The 20,259-nt window shown below is 40.9% G+C and overlaps 1 protein-coding gene across 3 annotated transcripts in view; it reads right to left on the reverse strand.

Annotated features, from left to right (window-relative positions):
• anapc1 (anaphase promoting complex subunit 1) overlaps positions 1-20,259 on the reverse strand; it is a 93,989-nt gene that overhangs the window by 35,708 nt on the left and 38,022 nt on the right. For all 3 annotated transcript variants that reach the window (XM_060925375.1, XM_060925376.1, XM_060925374.1), the window contains exons 17-28: positions 19,055-19,242; positions 18,831-18,905; positions 18,241-18,506; positions 17,454-17,545; positions 17,119-17,267; positions 13,920-13,998; positions 13,663-13,699; positions 13,455-13,528; positions 13,044-13,222; positions 8,179-8,405; positions 4,821-4,939; positions 3,281-3,552 (exon numbers count right to left, since the gene is read on the reverse strand). In XM_060925375.1, coding sequence (XP_060781358.1) covers positions 3,281-3,552; positions 4,821-4,939; positions 8,179-8,405; positions 13,044-13,222; positions 13,455-13,528; positions 13,663-13,699; positions 13,920-13,998; positions 17,119-17,267; positions 17,454-17,545; positions 18,241-18,506; positions 18,831-18,905; positions 19,055-19,242 — 1,757 coding nt within the window. The remainder of the gene's footprint in view (positions 1-3,280; positions 3,553-4,820; positions 4,940-8,178; positions 8,406-13,043; positions 13,223-13,454; positions 13,529-13,662; positions 13,700-13,919; positions 13,999-17,118; positions 17,268-17,453; positions 17,546-18,240; positions 18,507-18,830; positions 18,906-19,054; positions 19,243-20,259) is intronic.

The raw sequence follows: 20,259 nt of genomic DNA on the forward strand, positions 1-20,259 counted from the left end.
AGTGACTTTGACCAGGAAGTGTTTTTCACTCTTCAACTGCCCAAATTTAGTGAGCCAGTGATGCTGCACTAGAGGCCCCCCGGATTCATCAGAAATTTGTGTTATTCAGTGCAGAAATTATATAGTTAGAGAATAGCTAGGAACTAGGAGAGAAATACTGATGTGTGATTTACAAAGCAAATTTTAATGTTCAAAAGACAAGCACAGAAACAGACGGTTCTTCATTCATTCATTCACTTTTCAAATGAATGTGTGTAAAGCAGGATGTTTTTTTGCTGGCTTCTCGTAATTGAGTACTATGATATTCTAGAAAGCCCAGGCCGCCAATTCTCGATGTGGTAAAGGGCCAGTGTAAATACGTAGAGTATAGATGGGGCCATAGATTGTATATACGCATTGTAACCACCGAGAGTAGTGACAGAGCCTGGGCCTGACTGGAAATGAGAAAGCTATGCAGTGTCATAGTGAAACTGTGCTTTATGCTCGTCTTTCATGTGAGAAAAACAACAGGATGAGAGCAGAAGTTAGAAAAAGACAATTAGAGCAACAATTAGAACTCCAAAACTGGAGAGAATTACACTGAGACTAAGGAAAGACAGATTTAAATGTCAAATCATAAAAGCAATAGAGCAAGCACAGCATGAAACCAGGAGGGGCCAGAGTAGTTCACTTCAAGCTCAACTACCCTTTTTAACAGAGTAGAGACTTAAACAAGTCTGTAAGTATTTGGACAGTGACATTTGTGTACTTTTCCCTCTGTATACCACCACAGTCGATTTGAAATGAAGTCTTCAAGATATGATTGAAGTGTAGACTTTCAATTTTAATTCAAGCCATACCACCACATTAACCGTTTAGGAATTACAGCTTTTTTTCTTTTTTTTTAAAGAAAGTCCCTCCATTTTCCCAGGCTCAAGAGGAATTGGGCTGGTAAGCAGTTTCATGGCTAGGTGTAGCCCGTTTTCCTCATTATTTCATCACAGATTAGGAGATAAAAAGTCTAGAGTTGATTCCCAGTGTTGAATTTGATTTGATTGCTGTTCATTGGAACTCTCAATATGCAGCCCTAAGAGGTTGTTGCTGTAAGTGAAGGACATCATTAGGCTGAAAAAACAGCACACACCCATTAGAGAGATAGTAGAAAATTCAGGAGCAGCCAAATCGGCAATTTGGTACATTCTTAAAAAGATGGAATGCACTGGTGAACTCAGCAGCGCTTGGAAGACCACAGAAGACTGATCAGTTCCGGAACAAGACTAACTTGGACCAAAACAATGGGAAGAGAAAGTAAGTTAGGACTCATGATTCAAAGCATACCACATCATCTGTCAAACGTGGTGGACATGGGTATGTACGGCTGCCAATAGAACTGTGTCACTGGTGTGTATTTTTATTGTCACTGCTGATAGAAGTAGCAAGATGAGTTCTGAAGTATATAGAGCTGTACTTTCTACTCAGATTCAGTTGAATGCTGCAAACTGAAAAGACAGCACTTCATAGTAGAGACGGATATTGACCCAAAACATACCGTAAACGCAACCCAAGAGTTTCTGAAGGCAAAGAAATGGAATGTTCTTAAATGGCCAAGTCAGTCAACCCAATTGAGCATGCTTTTCACTTACCAAAGACAAAACTGAAGGCAGAAAGACCCACAAACAAGCTGCACTGAAGGTGGATGCAGTAAAGGCCTGGTAAAGCATGTCTTGAGAGGAAACTCAGCATTTGATGTCGTCCAGGGATTTCAGAGTTCAGGCGGTCATTGATTACAAAGAATTTGTTTCCAAGTATTAAAAATGATGCTTATAATTGTTAGTTTGTTCAGTTACTTTTGAGCCTGGATAAATGGAGGGACTACGTAAAAATGGCTGCATTTCCTAAATGGTTAATGCACTATTTTTGTTAAACCCCTTGAATTAAAGCTGAAAATCTACACTTCGATCAAGTTTAATTTCAAATCCTTTGTACAGAGGCAAAATTACAAAAATTGTGTCACTGTCCAAATACTTAAGGACCTGTCTGTATTTTAATGCATATTATTAGCTCATCACATTTTTTAGTTAAATTTATTATTTGTCTATCTGTTACACACAGCTTGTTAACTCCTCTCAACCTCATCTATCAACAGAAAGGACTACCACAGGACCGTCAGATATGATTTGGGTGGTGGCTCATTCTTAGGAGTGACACTAACATGGTAGTGGTAGTTGGCAGACTTGCGCATGTGCCATGTCAGTACTACTGCTGGAGTGCAACTGGTCAGAACCCAAATAATATTTGGTTAGCAGTGGTTCTGTTGTGGTGACTACTGATGGATGGAGTAGAGGGGAGGTAATAAATATGCTACAGTCATTACCCTCAATTACAAAGTAAGTTTACTTGATAAAAAAGCCAAGTGGACATAAGCAGTTAGGACAAAAATATTTGCTACTACTTTTGCAATGTGATTTTCAAATTCTAACTGATTAAAGATATAAAACATTATGGTTAATACCAAAATAAATAATAGTGGTCAGATAAGCAGCAACACAATGTGCTCTAACCCCAAATTTAAGCTATTTTTCATGGTGTATTTTCAGGTTTCATGCCTTATTTTCTCTGTGACTATGAAATTCAACAAATATTCAGTTTTGTGAACACTATCATAATCATTTCAGTCATTCCAATTTAAATACCAGTTATAGAAAAGCAATGGCAAGTCACCCTGTATTGTCATGCACCTGCCTTAATTAAGCCTAGGTCACAACCGGACGTACGATTTTTTGGCCGTGCGATTTTTGGCGTTTCCCAAATCGCTGCATTTTTTTTTTTGTTCGTAGAGAAAGACGCACGTTGGCCGTAAGTTTGTCTTGCAACCTGAAAAAAACGTAAGCGCCCGTAGAGGTTGTTTGACATGACAAAGAACCTCTGCGGCCGGTCTGCGGCCAGTCTACAGCTCGAAAATCAGCACGTCACACGCGCACCCTCTGTGCGTTTCTTGCGTTTTTTTGCACGTAGACCAGCCGTAGGAGCACGTACAGCCGGTTGTGACCGAGGCTTTAGACATTTAGATAGACGCTTCAGTCATGTCACATTGCACCACCTAAGTACAATCATATAGATTACACTTTAATCATAATTTTGGACCAACAAGATTTACAATGATCATAATCAGAATAAAGTAATCAGAATGCCTGAATATTAGATGATTTGAACCTCTACTAGTACTGTATAATAATAACCGCTGTACAGATATGGATCCAAAAGTTGAAAGGCTAAAAATTTTCATCATATGCCGTTTTACCTTGGTTAGATAATCGTGGATGTTAAGTGTCGCAAGTTTGGTGAGGTGACCATTCAGGCCGAGTGCCATTAGGAAGCCAGCATACTCATTGGCTAGCTCGGTGCTCTTGGGCTTGTTGTAGGCGATCCAGGCTGATTCAACACGTGACGCTGGTGCAATCTTCAAGCCTGCTGCTACACCGTTGTGAAAGCTGGGCCAGCTTGCCATGTTGGGTGGTACATCAACATTGCCACTGTTCAGGTCCACAGTGGTGTTCCTGGGTGGAGCTCGCCCTGCCAGATGAAGCAAAGAGGAAAGAGAAAAAAAATGATGAGCTTGTCAGAACATTGAACTGGGAAAGATGTTTGCACATTTTAATTTTTTTTTAGTTATTTGTTTAGATTTATTTTTAAAAATTAAAAAATTGTAATAAACAGAACGTGAAGAAGACAGTGTATGACATTTGGCAGTGTTCAAGAATAATGGAAGGAGGGGAGTACAAACACTACACACAACACATTTCGTTGTCTTCTGTTTGGCAACCTTTTTTTTTCCTCCCCAATTTGATCACCTGCCAATTCCCACTCACCATCCGGCTATCAAAGAGTAGCGTGAAGGATAACATGTGCCTCCTCTGAGACACGTGAAGCCAGCCAACTGCATCTTTTTGAACTGCTGCTCATGCTGCATCACAGGGAGGTGTAACACACTAATTAAAAAAGCACTATCTGCCCTCTTCCGTATACATGAGCTCATAGATGACCAGGACTGGTTTGTGTCTCTTTGACTGACAGGAGGAGGAGAGTAATGCTATCCCTCCCACCCAGAAATCATGAGCAATTTTGCTCCCTTGACTCCCAGCTTCAAATGGCTGTGGCATTGACGGGGTTCAAACTTGTGATCTCGCAACAACAGAACACTTTTCGAAGTATGCAAACATTTTCCCTCAACTGCGTATAACTGTTTTAAGCTGCATTTCAGATATAACTGTAATGACAATATTTGTAATCTCCCATGATGCATGTTAAATAATGTGATAAATGTACATCAGCACATGCCTGAACGATGCATCTTATTTGACCGTTTTCTTCATACCAAAAATGGGAAAATTCTGAACTGAAAACTGAAGTAGTCTTTTTCCCCCCTCTGCAGTTCAAGCACTGCCTTATTCAACATTTTTTGTTTAACCAGAAAATGACAGCAGACGCCTGGTCATGGAGAACTGTTCTCTAATTGTGTGGCTCTGTTAAGCCGCACGGCAGAGGAAGAAGGTTATCATCTGTGGACATCAAAAAGCAGAAAGTGTCTGTTAAAGCAAGACTTAAACTTATGAGACAGCACGAGAGTTCCAAATGCCCAGAACACATCGCAACATTCCCTTATGGTCCAAGCTACATACAAAATACTGGAATAAATGTGTTTTGCCAGCTGTAAGCATTTCACTGACTGCCTCATGTGACTCAACAGAAGGATCACACAAATGTTTTTCCACTCCACTAATTCCACTCGTGCTGATGTAAAATTATATGGAGAAAACTTGTTGGTTCGTGCTTGGGTATACCAGTCAGGTTGAGCTTTGGCACGGGCAGGGGCTCAGTTGGCACTGGATGGTATGAAAACAATGTGAAGAGGCCTCGACCCACAGGGAGAGCCATGGTGCGCTGGCACAGCTGGAGAAGCCTGGCAACACACACACACACACAGGACAGCGATACAGTTAAACTGCGTGTTTGGCGAGTGTAAATGCGAGTGTAAGCAAAAGAAAAACAGAGAAGGATAGACAGTTGCTTAGTGTTTATATTCTAAGCATGGCTGCTCTATTAAGAACTGCTTGCTAATTCTACAGCACTGGAATAAATATTAAGAAATATGTATATTTACTAAAACTAACCTTACAGACGTTTGGTCTGAGATATCAGCTTTAGCAATACAGGTTCTGGCTTGCATATTAGCAACATATACAATACTTCATCTTCATTCCTGAGGCCATCTGAAGAAATGGCCGTCAAATGGCTGACATTTCAGTCATATCTGTTATCCAGTACACTAGGTACTTATATGTATGCGCTGTGATTGCACTCTAATCAGGAACAGGTGCATGCTTGTGTTGTATCCCCCGGTACTATTAAAGTGGCTTTATAAATTCTACAATGATGTAGAATCATAGTGGATCAGAGCCCCATATTGAAGAGAATATAGTAATGCATCGACCTGATTTTTGATGGCTTGACCATACGACATCCATACAAACATGTATCACCACCAGGAACCCGACTGTAAGTGCAAGGCAACATATCTCAAACATTTCCATCCATCTATCCCTTATCCGTAACCGCTTATCCTGTGCAGGGTCACGGCCAAGCTGGAGCCTATCCCAGCTGACTATGGGCGAGAGGCCGGGTACACCCTGGACAAGATCATCACAGGACCACCTGACTATCTCAAACACTTGACTACTGGAAAACGAAATTTGTATCTTGATTTACATAAGATGGATGGGTTTTTTATCCAGCACGTATTTTTAATTTGCTGTTTAAAAAAATAGCATGGGATTATTCACTAACACATTTTATGGAAAATATTCATGATAGTTTTATATAAAACTAGTTAAAACAGTTTTATTAGTCCACTAGCTTGCTGGACAGTTGACAGTTTGTGTCATGTAAGGGTGATATAGATGGATGTAAGTGCAGGAAGTTTTACTGAAAACACACTAGCAAACGGATCCAAAATGTAAACAAAGGCAGAGTTGAAAAACAGGCAGTGATTGAGCAAGGCACAGACAGGATGTCAGAGGTAATAGAATAGTCAAAATCCAGAAACACAAATAGGGTCAAAACCAGAAAAGTGTTACAAAATACAAGGCTTTCGCAAACTCTGTGAGTCCTTATATGTATGCGCTGCGATTGTACTCTAATCAGGAACAGGTGCATGCTAATTAGTCTTAATGGTGCTGTGGACGTGACAGATGTAACCAGACAACGGTTTGACACACAGTATCAAGTTTAATATTTGATTGTAACTATACAGTACTGATGTAAAGTGAAAGCGCTGGTTCACTGCTGTCCACCAGACACCCAGCAGAGTCACATCATAATAAATGTTGTGATGTTTCTGGCACATGGCATGCGGTGCCAAAGAAAGGAATAAATATGCATTTATAACTGCGATGTGCATCTCATTATTGGTATCACTGTCAAGACAATGCAGTAATTTACTGACGCAAAATGCACTACACCTTGGGTGGCCAACCCGCGGCTCGCGAGCCGCATGCGGCTCTTTGCCCGGTGTCATGCGGCTCTTACGTTCATATCGAAGTTTGTGTTTGTGTTTTTTTTTATGTGCGTGTGCGCTTCGCTTGAGTTCAGTATGGTATTTTCGTCAAATGCATCTTCGCTTTGCTTGGGTATATTACGGTATTTTCAGGTCATGTCAAATGCGCATGTGCGTGAGATAATCGCTAAGTTTTTGGGCAAGGTGTATCTTGTGTCAAGTAGCCTCTCAAAATGGCAATGAAAAAATGCACAGCAAAACGAAAATATGAAGACGAACATAGGACATTTTTAACAGAGTGGGAGAGTTTATACTTTTTTGTTGAACGTAATGGCAAGCCATTCTGCCTTATATGTCAGTTGTCATTAGCTCATTTCAAAGCTTCCCACCTCCCTGAATAAGCAAGGAGCCAGATATGCAACACTAATTGAAAACCTGCACGAAAGCTTTGTAACCCGGTTCCGTGATATACAACTGAAAAGGCCACAGGTTACGTTCCTCGTCGACCCATTCAATGCGGAGATGGACTGTTTGAAAGCCCTGCTTGTCACAGATGAGGCTGCGGCTGAGTTGGAGATGATCGATCTTCGTGAGGAAGACCAACTGAAACCTGTTTTGAGGGAAGGCACCATTGAGTTTTGGAAAAGTGTGCCATTGGAAAAATACCTGAATGTGAAATGGGCTGCGCTTAAGATACTGTCAATGTTTGGGTCAACATACGTCTGCGAGTCTGTGTTCTCTACCATGAAACATGTGAAGTCAAAGCATCGTTCTGTTCTGACTGAAACCCATGTGAAAGAACTGCTTCGAGTGGCAACGACGGAATACAAGCCAGATTTGAAGAGGATTGTTCAAGGCAAGGAATGTCAGAAGTCCCACTAAGCAACATGCATAGTAAGGGCACACAATATTGATTGCTGTAAATGACTGGCCTGTGGTATTAGTACTGACTGAAGGAGTAAATTTCTCTCATGTTGGCGTGTGACATTTACTATTAATCTGGCTGAGCAGAGGTGCGTGTGTGTCTGTGAGAGAGAGAGAGAGAGAGAGAGAGAGAGAGAGAGAGAGAGAGAGAGAGCGAGGGGGGGGCGATGTTCATGTGCGGTCGTGTATGGTGTGGCTTTTTTTTGGTAATGCCATGAGTCCCACTAAGCAGAATGCATAGTAAGTGCACACAATGTTCATTGTTAAAAATGACTGGCCTCAGCCTGTGGTCTTAGTACTGTAGGAGTAAATATGTTGGTGTGTGACATTTACTATTAATCTGGCTGAGCAGAGGTGTGTGTGTGTGTGTGTGTGTGTGTGTGTGTGTGTGTGTGTGAGAGAGAGAGAGAGAGAGAGAGAGAGAGAGAGAGAGAGGAAGGGATGGGTGATGTTCGTGTGCCCATGTGTATGATGTGGCTCTTTGCGGTAATACAGTAAAAAATGTGGCTCTTGGTCTCCAACTGGTTGGCCACCCCTGCACTACACTATACAATTCAATGGTCCATATACTATATTATTATTTAATTCAGGTTGATTTTGTGCCCTTGCAAATATTTTGCTCATACACTCATTAGGAGGTCCGCTTTTAGGCAGTGCCTAAATATCTATATTATCTCAGATATATTATCGTTACGTGTACATGAAAGGGTGGGTTCTCTTACTTGTTCTCTTTCTCCTCAATATACTCATGGTCGCTGACCTCTGGAAGGTGAGGAACATTAACCCGCACAGGTCTGGAGCTTTGGAGCAGACGTCGAACCTCCTGAACACGCAGGTCACGGCTCCAGATCAGCCCCGTCACCTCCGGATGAAGATCTGCCATACCATCCTCTTCCTCATCTGCCTCACTTGTTATTGGAGATTCTAGTGGTTCATTTAGTGCTACCATCTTACACACACACACAAAATAAAAGGCAGCTCAGATGAATAACCATCTCTCCCTCTGTGTGTGTCAGACATAAATCAACTCACTGACCGGTGACGGTCATTTTATCATTGATTTTTCATTTACTGTCTTTAATTATCTCATTACAGTGGCACCTGTCAAGAGGTGGGATTTATTAGGCAGCAAGTGAACAGCTAGTTCTCAAAGTTGATGTTGGAAGCAGGAAAAATGGGCAAGCGTAAGGATCTGAGTAACTTTAACAAGGTCCAAATTGTGATGGCTAGACAACTGGGTCAGAGCATCCCCAAGCAGTTCTTGTGGGGTATTCCTAGTACGCAGTGGTTAGTACCCACCAAAAGTAGTCCAGGGAAGGACAATTAGCAACAGGGTTATAGGTACCCAAGGCCCATTTTATGTGTGTGGGGAGAGAAGGTTAATCTGTCTAGTCCGATCCCACAGAAGGGCTACTGTAGCACAAACTGCTGAAAAAGTTATTGTTGGCTATGACAGAAAGATGTCAGAACACACAGTGCATACAGCTTGCTACGTATGGGGCTGTGTAGCCACAGACCAGTCAGAGTGCCCATACTGACCCCTGTCCACTGTCGAAAGCACCTACAACGGGCACGTGAGCATCAGACCTGGACCATGGTCTAACAGAATTATATGTTTTTTATACTTTTAATACATGCATGCAAATAAGTGTTATTTTGTTACATACAGGCCTCAACGTTAACATTTGACACCTTTTGCCCTGCAGGGCAAATGGCCTTAAAAAATTTTTGCACCCCCTTGAATTTCCTTTTGCCCTAAAATTTTGCAGTATTTCAGCAAGTTTTCAAGTATACGGTTCAAGGCAATACTGATATGGGTAATTCTGCCCCAAATCACCAGATTTAGAAAAATGTTCGCCACTGACCATCTCAGATTTGCTTCATACTTTCTGGAAATATTGGCAGTGTGCCCAATAAATAGTGTACAAAATTTTAGGCATGTACCTTCATTAGTTTCTGAGATATAGGACCTTAAAAAAAGGGGCGTGGCCCCAATTTCACTGTTGAAACGTGTGCTACAGAAAACGGACCTAACTTCCATAAGTCATTACTTTTAAACTATTCATGCAAGATACATGAAATTGTCCAGGATTGTTCTTCAATGCCAGACACCTTTAAATACTAAAATAGAATGTTCACAGTTCAATATTTGCCAAGTTATGGCTTGCTGAAAATCATAAAAAAATGTCGTCTATCGTGCTTTGGAGCAACTTTGACCCCCCATATCTCCACATTAAAGCACACCAGATCTTTCAAATTTTCTTATTTATTATTCATGTTATAGTACTCTTTAGGCAACTAGGTATGTGTTCAAAAGAAATCAAACTTTCTGATTTATTAGGCTTTAAAAATTAAAAAAAAAAAAAATTTTGCGCATACAATTCAAATGCATATTGCAAATGTATGACAAGGTCTCATCTCATCTCATTATCTCTAGCTGCTTTATCCTGTTCTACAGGGTCGCAGGCAAGCTGGAGCCTATCCCAGCTGACTACGGGCGAAAGGTGGGGTACACCCTGGACAAGTCGCCAGGTCATCACAGGGCTGACACACAGACACAGACAACCATTCACACTCACATTCACACCTACGGTCAATTTAGAGTCACTAGTTAACCTAACCTGCATGTCTTTGGACTGTGGGGGAAACCGGAGCACCCGGAGGAAACCCACGCGGACACGGGGAGAACATGCAAACTCCGCACAGAAAGGCCCTTGTCGGCCACGGGACTCGAACCCGGATCTTCTTGCTGTGATGCGACAGCGCTAACCACTACACCACCGTGCCGCCCTGTATGACAAGGTCTACCATAAAAACAATTATGCCACTGGAAAGAGCTTGTTTTGATTAGCAAATGCACAAAATATGAAGTTGAAGACATTTTTTTATGATTTTCAGCAAGCCATAACTTGGCAAATATTGAACTGTGAACTTTCTATTACAGTATTTAAAGGCGTCCGGCATTGAAGAACAATCCTTGAAAATTTCATGTATCTTGCATGAATAGTTTAAAAGTAATGACTTATGGAAGTTCGGTCCGTTTTCTGTAGCACGCGTTTTAACAGTGAAATTGGGGCCACGCCCCTTTTTTAAAGCCCCTATATTTCAGAAACTAATAACGGTACAAGCCTAAAATTTTGTACACTATTTATTGGGCACACTGCCAATATTTCCAGAAAGTATGAAGCAAATCTGAGATGGTCAGTGGCGAGGCCTCTGGTGATTTCACATGGACTGACCCATATGTTTTCTAGCGGTATAATTGAGTTATTTAAACATTTATTTCTGCAACAGAAGAACAAGTTCTTCTGTTGCAGAAATAAATGTTTAAATAACTCAATTATAAAGCCCTGAAAACATGAAACATAAATCAATATCATATTGTAAGACTTACATACGGTACTAGTACGTAATGCGCCTTTTTATATAGTTTAGGACACAAAACACACTTTGTTTTGCCTAACAATGACTACCAATATTGCAAAGATGAATTATAAAACTAAAAACATTATAAAACAGGAGTCTGTACTGCAGTATTGTCTTATCATTCAGTTTGCCATTGCATTTAGGAGGAGATTAAACAACCTGTCCTCCTCATCTTCACATGCAAGATGGGCCAATGTCCGTGATAAATGGGGTAAGATGTATTTATCTATGGGATAATTCACTATGTAAATTATATATATTTACTGCAGAGGGTGTGGTTTACTATTTGAGACACAAAAGCATGTCCTTCCATTCACTGAATGTACTTACCAATAGCTTATTATTATTATTACGGGGTGATTATAATTACTATATGACTACAGCTACAACTGGAATGTGCTGATTCTGTTAGCGTTTGTAATTATTGTTCCATCCACTATTAGATAAAATTAAAATAAAATCTTACAACATTGAAAGTGTAGAGCGAGACATTTTGTTATTTTACAAATACCACTTCAGATATTGTTTTAACAATAATAAGCATCACTATATAAATGATAGAGTGCAGATAGCTGTGTAACTAGATGCCTTTGGGGTTGTTGAGACATGGAGGGGCAGGAATACTGTCTAACCCACAGTTTAGGTCAGAGCCCTTTGAGAGTAAACGCTTTGGCTTTCGCAACATTCTGTTCCCAAAAGCTGATGTCAGGAAAAAGTCTTTACACAAAGAAGGTTTTCTTGCTTTTGTAGTTTTTTTTTTTTAAACTGTTCTTCCATGTCAGGACTCTTCGGGGAAAAGAAGCTGTATTCCAACATGTAGCTCATGCCAACGCTAGGCCACTTAAGCTGGGCATACACTGTGCGATTTTTGGCCCGATTTTGACACGATTTTCACTCGTGCGACTATTTTGGAGATCGGGCCGAGTTTTGGCTCAATCGTGCAGTATACATGGGGTAACGACAAGCGATTAACACCTCACGACCTCCTCCCGATCGATCGGATGAAAATCAAACCTGTTTGAAATCCTGAGCATTGCATCCGAGCATCGGATCGTATAGCGTGAGAACAGGAATCGTAAGCTGCGTGCTGTTTACCCCTGCGATTCACTCGTACAGTGTGAGCAGCAGCTGAATACCGCGATTGAAAAAAATTGCACAGTGTATGCCCAGCTTTAATCTGCACCGTCACTCCAGTCATTTTGAGGAATTTTGTACGGATCAGAAGTGCTAATAAACTTTAATTTCCATGTAGATCTATCCTTCACTTCTTTCTGACTAAGATTATCCAAGTAATCTGGTAGTAGAGCTTTTTTAGCTGTAGTTTTCTTCGAACAACAGCAACAGACGCCGGACATCTTCACTTGGCTTCAGACCACTCGTAGTGATGAAAAGCACAAATGCGCACATTCGCCTGAAGCAAGCCAATCTGACTCGCCGTTACAAATCAGGAAGAAAAAAACAAAACGGCGATCACAAGGGAGCCGAGGATGTTGGTTAATACGTCTTGTTTTTTGTAATGTACTCGCTTGAAAATTATTTTTGTGCTTAAAGAACAAAAACATGGGCCTAACTCGCTAAAATATTTCAGCCCAAACGTCTTGGTCGGGCAATCGGGCAACGCCTGGTGTTGAGGTTTGACATAGCGTGCATAATTCCTGATATTTAATAGACAGCCAGTTGGACACATAACCACAATCACTAGACTATTGTTTTCTGTAGTGTTCAAACCAAAAAAAGAAAAAAACAATATCCACTTCTGAAAGGTGATACCACTATCAAATGTATACGAGCTATGTCAAAGTTAAAAACAAAGCAACCATCAGGACAGATAAAGACAAACAAAGCAATGGTTTTTCCTTTGGCATGGCCAAATAAATCAATCAGAGATGCACCCGAGTAAGCCCGAGTTACAACGTGCATGGCAGTGCATTCCCGACAAATGATATTGCAGTGTTTCACTTATATGCAGCACAACACCTACAGCTCACAGTCTGAGTATTAACAACAAGTGCATGACTAAAGACTTGACTCAGACTTGAAACTCAGAGATTTGAGACTTGACTCAGCAAAACTGACACGTGAACATCTCCGGCATATAGTGCTCTACGTGTCCTATTTAGTCATTAATGTACGCAACTGGAAGTTATTTTAGGTTGTTTACCGGTTTTCCTTTGGCCAGGGAAACCTTGTGAGCCTGCTTGGTTAAGTCCTGCCGTCCAATCAGAGCACAGACCTCTTCAGACCAATCAGAGCAGGGATGCTCTCTGCACTGGATGATGGCATCTCGGATTGGCAGTGCCACACCAAAAGGCACAGACTCCAGATCCTTCAACATAAAGCCTGAAAACAAAAGAAACCCTTTTGTACCACTTACTTCCTTATTTTCTGAGCCTCGTCTCAATTTATTAATGATAAACAGTGTGTGAATAGCTTAAACTCTGTTGCAGGATATGAATTACGTTTGATTAAATATCACCGTGTAGGCTATGCAAATGTACTACATTTAGTATTCAGGTTTTCAGAAATCACAGTATGACATGATGGGCAGTTAACTATAGGATGTCAAACATACCTTCAGAGGTCAACCACACCACTAGTTTTTCTGCAAGACAGCCTGTTGGAGTGCTCTGCTTTACACTGCTCTGCCTACACACACACACACAACCATGAAACACACAGCCTGAAAATTAAAGGGCTTCTGATGCCAACTGCAGACATTCTGTACAATTACAGTTGTTAAGATTGCACATTTTAACCTTTCAGAGAGATCTGATCATTACCTTGTAAGAGGAGGATCAGTGAAACCTTTTTTCTGCCCTGAAAAAAAAAAAAAGACTGAATGGATCAAATGTCTTATACACGCACAAGCAAAAGTGCTGCACACAGACGCAATCAATTATCTTTTGTGTTTAATTAACCTCAGTCTCATACAAGTAAAATATGACCTCTGACATAAAGGCAAGGTTTGTATAAGGAATAGGGAAGTGCATACACACACACACACACACACACACACGTCAAAAGAGTGACAGCTCACCTGCAGAGAGCCTGGACAAGTACTTAGACACATTAGATGAAGCAGCTTTTTCATCTCCCACTACATACAGCGCATAGCTCTGCCAGAAAGACGGACAGAGAAGGGGAGACAGATGGGAGAGAGAGAGAGAGAGAGAGAGAGAGAGAGAGAGAAATGAACAAATGTGCAAATGACTGTCATTAACAGTGGGACAGCACCCATGTGGTTTCGGTTTTCAGCTGCAATGACATTAAAAGTCATTCTGGTTATGTTAGCGAGAAATAGCATATATGCACTGCTTCTAACCAAGACTGGAGTCATCAACCACATTACTGTATATACTAACCACAGAATAGAAGGGAATGCTACCTCTGAATGTCATATCGGGTAAAGAAGAGGCAAAAACTAAGCTTAAAATAAAACATCACCACAACAACCCCACTGGAGCACCAGAATGGAACATCGGAACATTTGTTCGTTTTTTCATTCATTGAAAAACAGTGAGTGAGTGGTAGAGTCAAAGAGAGCTAATGGACGCTAATCCTTGGTCAGAGAAGAGAGAGGGTTGAATGGAGTTTACAGAGAGAGAGAGAGGTAAACACAGTCCGTAATTGCAAGATGGCTTGTCAGCGCCTCTATGAGGTTGTGCGTCATTTCACTCAACCTGATGGGTAGAGATCCCCAGACCCACTCCGGTGATTCAGCCCAACATTTCCATGGCTTAAATCACAGGAGGAAAACTTTGTCTTTGGTGGCTCAGGAAGAAAGCAGAATTAATGTCATTATGATTAGCTAGGAACACTGTATCATCTAAATTCTTGACATTTCCACAGAACATGGTGTCTGAATTTAGGGGCATGTGGCCAGGTTAGAGTTCTTTCAAAGTGCTGACCATCAGTTACAGTGGTGCTTAAAGGTTTGTGAACCCTTTAGAATTTTCTGTATAAATACGACCTAAAACATCATCAGATTTTCACACAAGTCCTAAAAGTAGATAAAGAGAACCCAGTTAAACAAATGAGACAAAAATATTATACTTGGTCATTTATTTATTGAGGAAAATGATCCAATATTACACATCTGTGAGTGGCAAAAGTATGTGAACCTTTGCTTTCAGTATCTGGTGTGACCCCCTTGTGCAGCAATAACTGCAACTAAACGCTTCCGGTAACTGTTGATCAGTCCTGCACACCGGCTTGGAGGAATTTTAGTCCATTCCTCCATATAGAACAGCTTCAACTCTGGGATGTTGGTGGGTTTCCTCACATGAACTGCTCACTTCAGGTCCTTCCATAACATTTCGGTTGGATTAAGGTCAGGACTTTGACTTGGCCATTCCAAAACATTAACTTTATTCTTCTTTAACCATTCTTTGGTAGAACGACTTGTGTGCTTAGGGTCGGTGTCTTGCTGCATGATGCACCTTCTCTTGAGATTCAGTTCATGGACAGATGTCCTGACATTTTCCTTTAGAATTCGCTGGTATAATTCAGAATTCATTGTTCCATCAATGATGGAAGCTGTCCTGGCCCAGATGCAGCAAAACAGGCCCAAACCATGATACTACCACCATCATGTTTCACAGATGGGATAAGGTTCTTATGCTGGAATGCAGTGTTTTTCTTTCTCCAAACATAACACTTCTCATTTAAACCAAAAAGTTCTATTTTGGTCCCATCCGTCCACAAAAGATTTTTCCAGTAGCCTTCTGGTTTGTCCATGTGATCTTTAGCAAACTGCAGACCAGCAGCAATGTTCTTTTTGGAGAGCAGTGGCTTTCTCCTTGTAACCCTGCCATGCACACCATTATTGTTCAGTGTTCTCCTGATGGTAGACTCATGAACATTAGCCAATGTGAGAGAGGCCTTCAGTTGCTTAGAAGTTACCCTGGGGTCCTTTGTGACCTCGCCGACTATTACATGCCTTGCTCTTGGAGTGATCTTTGTTGGTCGACCACTCCTGGGGAGGGTAACAATGGTCTTGAATTTCTTCCATTTGTACACAATCTGTCTGACTGTGGATTGGTGGAGTCCAAACTCTTTAGAGATGGTTTTGTAACCTTTTCCAGCCTGATGAGCATCAACAACGCTTTTTCTGAGGTCCTCAGAAATCTCCTTTGTTCGTGTCATGATACACTTCCACAAACACGTGTTGTGAAGATCAGACTTTGATAGATCCCTGTTCTTTAAATAAAACAGGGTGCCCACTCACACCTGATTGTCATCCCATTGATTGAAAACACCTGACTCTAATTTCACCTTCAAATTAACTGCTAATCCTAGAGGTTCACATACTTTTGCCACTCACAGATATGTAATATTGGATCATTTTCCTCAATAAATAAATGACCAAGTATAATATTTTTGTCTCATTTATTTAACTGGGTTCTCTTTATCTACTTTTAGGACTTGTGTGAAAATCTGATGATGTTTTAGGTCAGATTTATGCAGAAATATAGAAAATTCTAAAGGGTTCACAAATTTTCAAGCACCACTGTATGGGTTTGACTTATCTGAACATAACAAGAAAACATGGTCATCACTATCCCCCGCCACGAGCATTTTATTAAGACCTCTTAACACTTACACCCTTATAAGACCATTACTTTAATACTGACTTATGATGTCATAAGTGCTATGACACCTTCATAAAATGCTACCTAGCTTTTTCCAGTAGTATGAGCACACAAAGTTTCATTGATGTAGCTTATGTAGTTTCTGAGAAAACTTGCCCAGATTGAGTCCACTTGTCCAAAGTCCAATAACAAAAATCAAGGGCCACAAGTCTGAAAATAATAATTTTTCATAAATCATTTTCAAACTCAAATTAGATCATGAACATTAATATGAGCATGCAATGTTTCACTGATGTAGCTTATGTAGTTTCTGAGAAAACTTGCCCAGATTGAAACAGATGGACGGACTCCATTCCTATATCCCCCTGTGCACTTCGTGGCAGGGGATAATTATATCTATAACCTTACCACAATGAGAACATTTACACTGGCGATATTATTTTCTACTACAGCTCTATAGTAGAAAAGCTGAAGAAGAGAAACTCCTCTGTGAGGCAATTTTGGATACTTTAATCCTGTTGGCCTGAATTGAACAATTTACAATGAGATGCTAAACATATTCATATATTCATCAACATTGTGAGAACTGTATGAACGTATCTGCTTTTAGGGTGAGTTCTTGGAGAAGAAATCTATGGAATTTACCAGCACAATCAGTTTGGTCCTCTCACAAATCCCAGGCAGGTAGGGGAATGGAGGCACTTCCTGTCCCCTCAGACAGCTGCTGAGCCATGCAAATACACAGGGCACTTCGCCAGTCAGGTACACCGGCCAGCTCATCAATTCCATCTGATCTTTTTACACACACACACACACACACACACACACGTGTTCATTTAAACAGTAACGACAGCAGCACTGCCCAACCTTCAAACCCGCAACACAGACAACCCAACTTGACTGTTTGATTCATTGGTAACCGAGCAGAGATGCTTTTGGCTACTAATGAGGGGAACCCAACCCATTAATCAGGTACTTACCCTGATCTATCTTACAGGTTTCATTGAAGCTTTTGATGAATGAGGGGTAATCGCGCCAGTACAGATCAATGTATTCCTCCTGCTGCAGGTCCCTAATGAGATGAGGAGGGCAGGGGGATTAGCGGAAGAAGTCGTCTGATCAGACTGTTCATGCAGGTCAGATGATCAATATGTAGACTGATTATGAAACCATAGTTATTTGGAGCACGCAGTAGGTTTTATTACAAGAGCAATAGTTACATGCCAGGATAGTAGATCATAATCATGAGGAAGTCTGATTCTATGGAATATTTTGTTGATATTGCTTTATATAAGTTCCACTACAATAAATCTTCTAACAGGCTCAGAACTTTTTTTAATCATCGCAATTTTTGTATTGATTACATATATTTAAACAACCCATGAAAGCTACAGCGACAGGCCAGTGATTACTGAAATCCTTTAATACTTTAATAAACATGAATATCGAAAAATGTGCGTGTCCTTAATAAAGCAGGGTTCTTGGGACAAAAGCGCAAAATGGGTAAGAGGGGGGCTCCCAGCCCACACACAGTTGTACACTAGAACTTACAATAGGACCCACTCAAGCTTGTGTTTATGTTGAACACAAAAGCAAATCAGGCTCTTGACATTTTTTCCAAACAATTAGGCAAGATCGCTGATCTGACCATCTACCCTTAACTGAAATGGCAAAGCATTTTATTCACCCCACCACTTTATTTCACTCTCTTACTGTTATGAAAAAGTACAGAATATTCAATATTTACTGCGATGCAAGTTACTGCACCTGGCCATCTGTTGCAGGAGGCCCACGAGGGCACGGGCACCGCTACGCTGGAGCTCGTCCAGTTTTAAGTCCTCATAGAGCAAATGGAGCACATAGAAAAGCGCTGGGATGTGGGTGAAGAGCAGAGCTGAGGGCTCCAGCCCTGCTGCTGGCCCGCTCTCATCCATGGTACCAGCAGACTCTTCTGTATCCAGACCAGACATGCCTGGGGCTGGATACACGGACACCTGGCAGTGGTAATCTGAACTACAGAGGTACGTCCAGTCCTTGATGGAGCCGAAACAATGAAATACGTTTGAATGTTATAGTGAAGTGACAGTTATTGCCTGATTTAGGCTTGGTGCTCCAGTAACTCAAAAGAGCATCTCACTCACTAACTCTAAAGAAGCCATCATGACACTAACATTCAATTCAGTTTTCTCAAAACTTGGAGAGGTGATTTCTAAAAGCAGCCTATTTTAAGCAAAACTTTAATCAGTTAGATCATCAGTTTAGTTTACATTGTATCTTGTTTCAATTATGATTAAATTATCAAAATTCGAGCACATCAGATATCATTAAGCACTGGTCCGTCTGTTTTGAACACTTACTTCATCAGAGCCTGTATCTGCTGGACGTGCCTTCTTAGGAGCAATTACCGGTGAGAGGGGTACTTCAAAATGGAGCTGTGGAGCAAGAGGCTTATGAGTCTACATTAAGGATTAGAGACCTCCAGGCATTTCTTGCAGTGCACAACATTACTATGAAGCAAGTGCACTAATAATAGCAGCCATATTTCATATATCCTCAACACACAGACACAAACAGTACTGACATTTCGTGTCCATGACAGCCGTTCCGTGTTGTAGCCCATTAGTGTCATCAAGCATGTCACAAACAGATTCCACTCCTGATGCATGCTGGGACCTCCAGGAGCATTGTAGATATTGTACCACTTTACCAGCACCTTCATAGCGGTGTCTTTTGGCAATATGAACCGAATGGCTTGTAGACATCGTTTCACTGAAAACACACCTGACATTAGTAATTTAATAAACCTAGACACAAATGAGAATGGATTAATCGCTACTTTATTCCGAACAATATCTGTCAAATATGGTACAGGGGTGGGTGGGTGTGCACCCATATATATATATATATATATATATATATATATATATATATATATATATACACACACACACACACACACACTAGTGCATCTCAAAAAATTTGAATATTGCGAAAAAGTTGAATATTTTCCATCAGTTATTTAAGAAAGTGAAAATGTTATATACTATAGACTCATTACACATAAACTAAAATGTTTCAAGCATTTTTCTATTTTAATTTTAATCAGTATGGCATACAGTACAAAAACATAAAAAAAAACATCTCAAAATATTAGAATATTTCATTTCGAGTTTGAGTAAAACAGTATGAACACAGTGTATCTCTCGGTCTAGTTCAGTACACACAACCACAATCATGGGGAAGACTGCTGACTTGACTGTTGTCCAGAAGATGATCACTGATGCCCTCCACAAGGAGGGTAAGCCACAAAAGGTCATTGCTGAAAAGGGTGGCTGGAAAAGGTGCACAAGCAACAGGGATGGCCGCAGTCTTGAGAGGATTGTCAAGAAAAGTTGATTCAAGAACTTGGGAGAGCTTCACAAGGAGTGGACTGAGGCTGGTGTCAGTGTATCAAGACCCATCATGAACAGACATCTTCAAGAAAGGGGATACAACTTTCGCATTCCTAATATCAAGCTACTCCTGAGCCAGAGACAATGTCAGAAGTGTCTTATCTGGGCTAAGGAGAGAAAGAAATGGACTGTTGCTCAGTGGTCCAAAGTACTCTTTTCAGATGAAAGTACATTTTGCATTTAATTTGGAAATTACGGTTCTAGAGTCTGGAGGAAGAGTGGAGAGGCACAGAATCCAAGGTGTTTGAAGCCCAGTGTGAAGTTTCCACAGTCTGTGATGATTTGGGGTGCCATGTCATCTGCTGGTGTTGGTCCACTGTATTTTATCAAGTCC

This window comes from Neoarius graeffei, chromosome 7, assembly GCF_027579695.1.
Source record: "Neoarius graeffei isolate fNeoGra1 chromosome 7, fNeoGra1.pri, whole genome shotgun sequence".
NCBI classification, from domain to species: Eukaryota; Metazoa; Chordata; class Actinopteri; order Siluriformes; family Ariidae; genus Neoarius; species Neoarius graeffei.